Below are 1,896 nucleotides of genomic sequence, written 5' to 3'. Positions count from 1 at the left end.
GTGGTACTCCGGCTCTTATTGGGTGGGTATTTGATAATTCGCCTTCCACTCTTGTTTTAAAAACACGATCTTGCAAATATGAGGTGAGAAGGAGGTAGAAGCTAGGAAGGAGATACTTTATTTCATAGAGTAGTCCATCGTGCCATACTTTATCGAAGGCTTATTTTACGTCCAGGAAAACTGCCGAACAATATTTTTTGTCTTCCAGTGATTCATTTATTGTACTAACGACTCTATAACATTGTTGAATCGTAGAGTGCTAACGCCGGAAGCCAAATTGATGATTCGGGATAAAATTTAGATAAGGCGTAATTCTTTGGAGCAGAAGTCTCTCTAGTACTTTAGAAATGACAGGTAGTAGGCTTATTGGTCTATAAGAGGAGACGTCGCTAGGGTCTTTACCCGGCTTCGGGAATAAAATAATTTCAGTTGCTTTAAGTGATTTAGGTCAATAGTTTAATCTGAAGATAGCATTGAAAATATAGGTTAGCATTACTATACCTTTTTTAGGTAATTCTTTCAAAATTGTTGCAGTTATTAGGTCCGAGCCAGGAGATTTTTTGTTATTCAGCTTAGAGATTTCTTTTTTAACTTCGTTAGTCGAGACGAGTCTAATTGAACCCGAATTAGCAGAGTTCATAGGTCTAGCATTTAAACAGTCCACAATATCTTGATCGGGATGAATGCTATTCGGAGAGAATACAGCCTCAAGGTGCTTAACAAATAGATTCGCCTTTTCTTTGCTACTCTTAGCCCATGGACCAGAAGGAGTAGATTGTATACGAATCGGATGATTTGATTCGATCGATTTTAGAGCTGAAATAGCTACACGCCATATAGAATTGTCATAACGACTGAGGTTCACAATGTAATTTTGAAACGAATTATCACGTAATTCCTTTAGTTTGCCTTTAAGTGTGTTGCTTATTCGATTATATATCGTCTTATCTGTAGGAGAGCGGTATCGCTGCCATTTCGCCCTTGCTCTTCTTTTGTCAGTTATTAGTTTTTTAATTTCTATTGGGATAAACTGCGTTGAATTTTGTAGTTTATGCTATGCACTGACTATTTTGGCTGCTTGTTGAGTTAGCGAAATGAAATTAATGGTGGCTTCCTCAAACTCTTCCGGATTTTCTAGCCTTATATTTAAGTTAAAATTCTCAGAAATGCTGTCCCTAAATACATCCCAGTCAGTTTTAGAATTGTGCAACTTGGGAGCAGTTTTCTTTTTAATTACTGCAGTACTAACTATTGCTATTATAGGTGAGCGATCAGACGATAAGTCGTGGCTTGATTCTATGTCGATATAACATTGAGCAATACCGTTGAAGATGAAAAAATGAAGGTGGTCAGGTATCTTCGTGCGATCAGCAGGCCAGTAAGTTGAAATCCCAGAGGATAAAAATGCGTATTTCTTTTCCTGTAGCAATTTAGCTAATTCTTGTTCTTTCCATATAGTAAAATGCATTCCCACGACGGTCATATTTCGGAAAACCGATGAATGCTACAACGAACTACCAATCACCTTCAATAACCGATCTGCATTCTTGAAACCCCGGACCCACATAATCACCGCCAGCGGAAGCGCAAGGCGCTGCAACGAACTCCTTCCTACATTATTTAAAATCAACTTTCGATGGTATAAACTGACTCCGCAGTCGTCCGAGACAATAAACCCACCAGCACCGGACCCATTCGCAACACCTCGTTGGCACTACGAGGAGCCCCTCAGGGTAGCCACGGGCGGAGTATACTCCGAGGACGAAATCGAGAACCTAAGGGAACACATCATGTTCCCAGTAGAAAAGCACTCGGTCTTGGACAACTTCGTCCAAGGAATGAACGGCATCGAAAACGCAGGAGCCAGCCTGAACATACGCAGCTTCCTAACCGAAA

The 1,896-nt window shown here is 40.2% G+C and overlaps 1 protein-coding gene across 1 annotated transcript; it reads right to left on the bottom strand.

The window, feature by feature from the left end:
* Nucleotides 1-259: 259 nt before the first annotated feature.
* Nucleotides 260-1,483, bottom strand: LOC108553822 (RNA-directed DNA polymerase from mobile element jockey-like). The gene is made up of 3 exons (XM_017908863.1): nucleotides 1,063-1,483; nucleotides 502-909; nucleotides 260-432 (listed from the first exon to the last, which is right to left on the bottom strand). Exons 1-3 carry the CDS (start codon nucleotides 1,481-1,483, stop codon nucleotides 260-262), a joined length of 1,002 nt encoding a protein of 333 aa, XP_017764352.1.
* Between the last annotated feature and the right edge of the window lie 413 nt (nucleotides 1,484-1,896).

The sequence above is a fragment of the Eufriesea mexicana genome, unplaced genomic scaffold, assembly GCF_001483705.2.
Source record: "Eufriesea mexicana isolate 0111107269 unplaced genomic scaffold, ASM148370v2 scaffold13767, whole genome shotgun sequence".
In the NCBI taxonomy this organism is placed as follows: Eukaryota; Metazoa; Arthropoda; class Insecta; order Hymenoptera; family Apidae; genus Eufriesea; species Eufriesea mexicana.
This window is presented reverse-complemented; position numbering and strand designations above follow the sequence as displayed.

Excerpts from the sequence above, each read along its gene's own strand:
- LOC108553822 (XM_017908863.1), bottom strand. The coding sequence starts at position 1,483 with ATGACCGTCGTGGGAATGCATTTTACTATATGGAAAGAACAAGAATTA. Across the intron at positions 910-1,062 it reads ACAAGCAGCCAAAATAGTCA|GCAAACTAAAGGAATTACGT; the intron begins GTGCATAGCATA and ends ACACACTTAAAG. Across the intron at positions 433-501 it reads GAAAGAATTACCTAAAAAAG|CAACTGAAATTATTTTATTC; the intron begins GTATAGTAATGC and ends AATCACTTAAAG.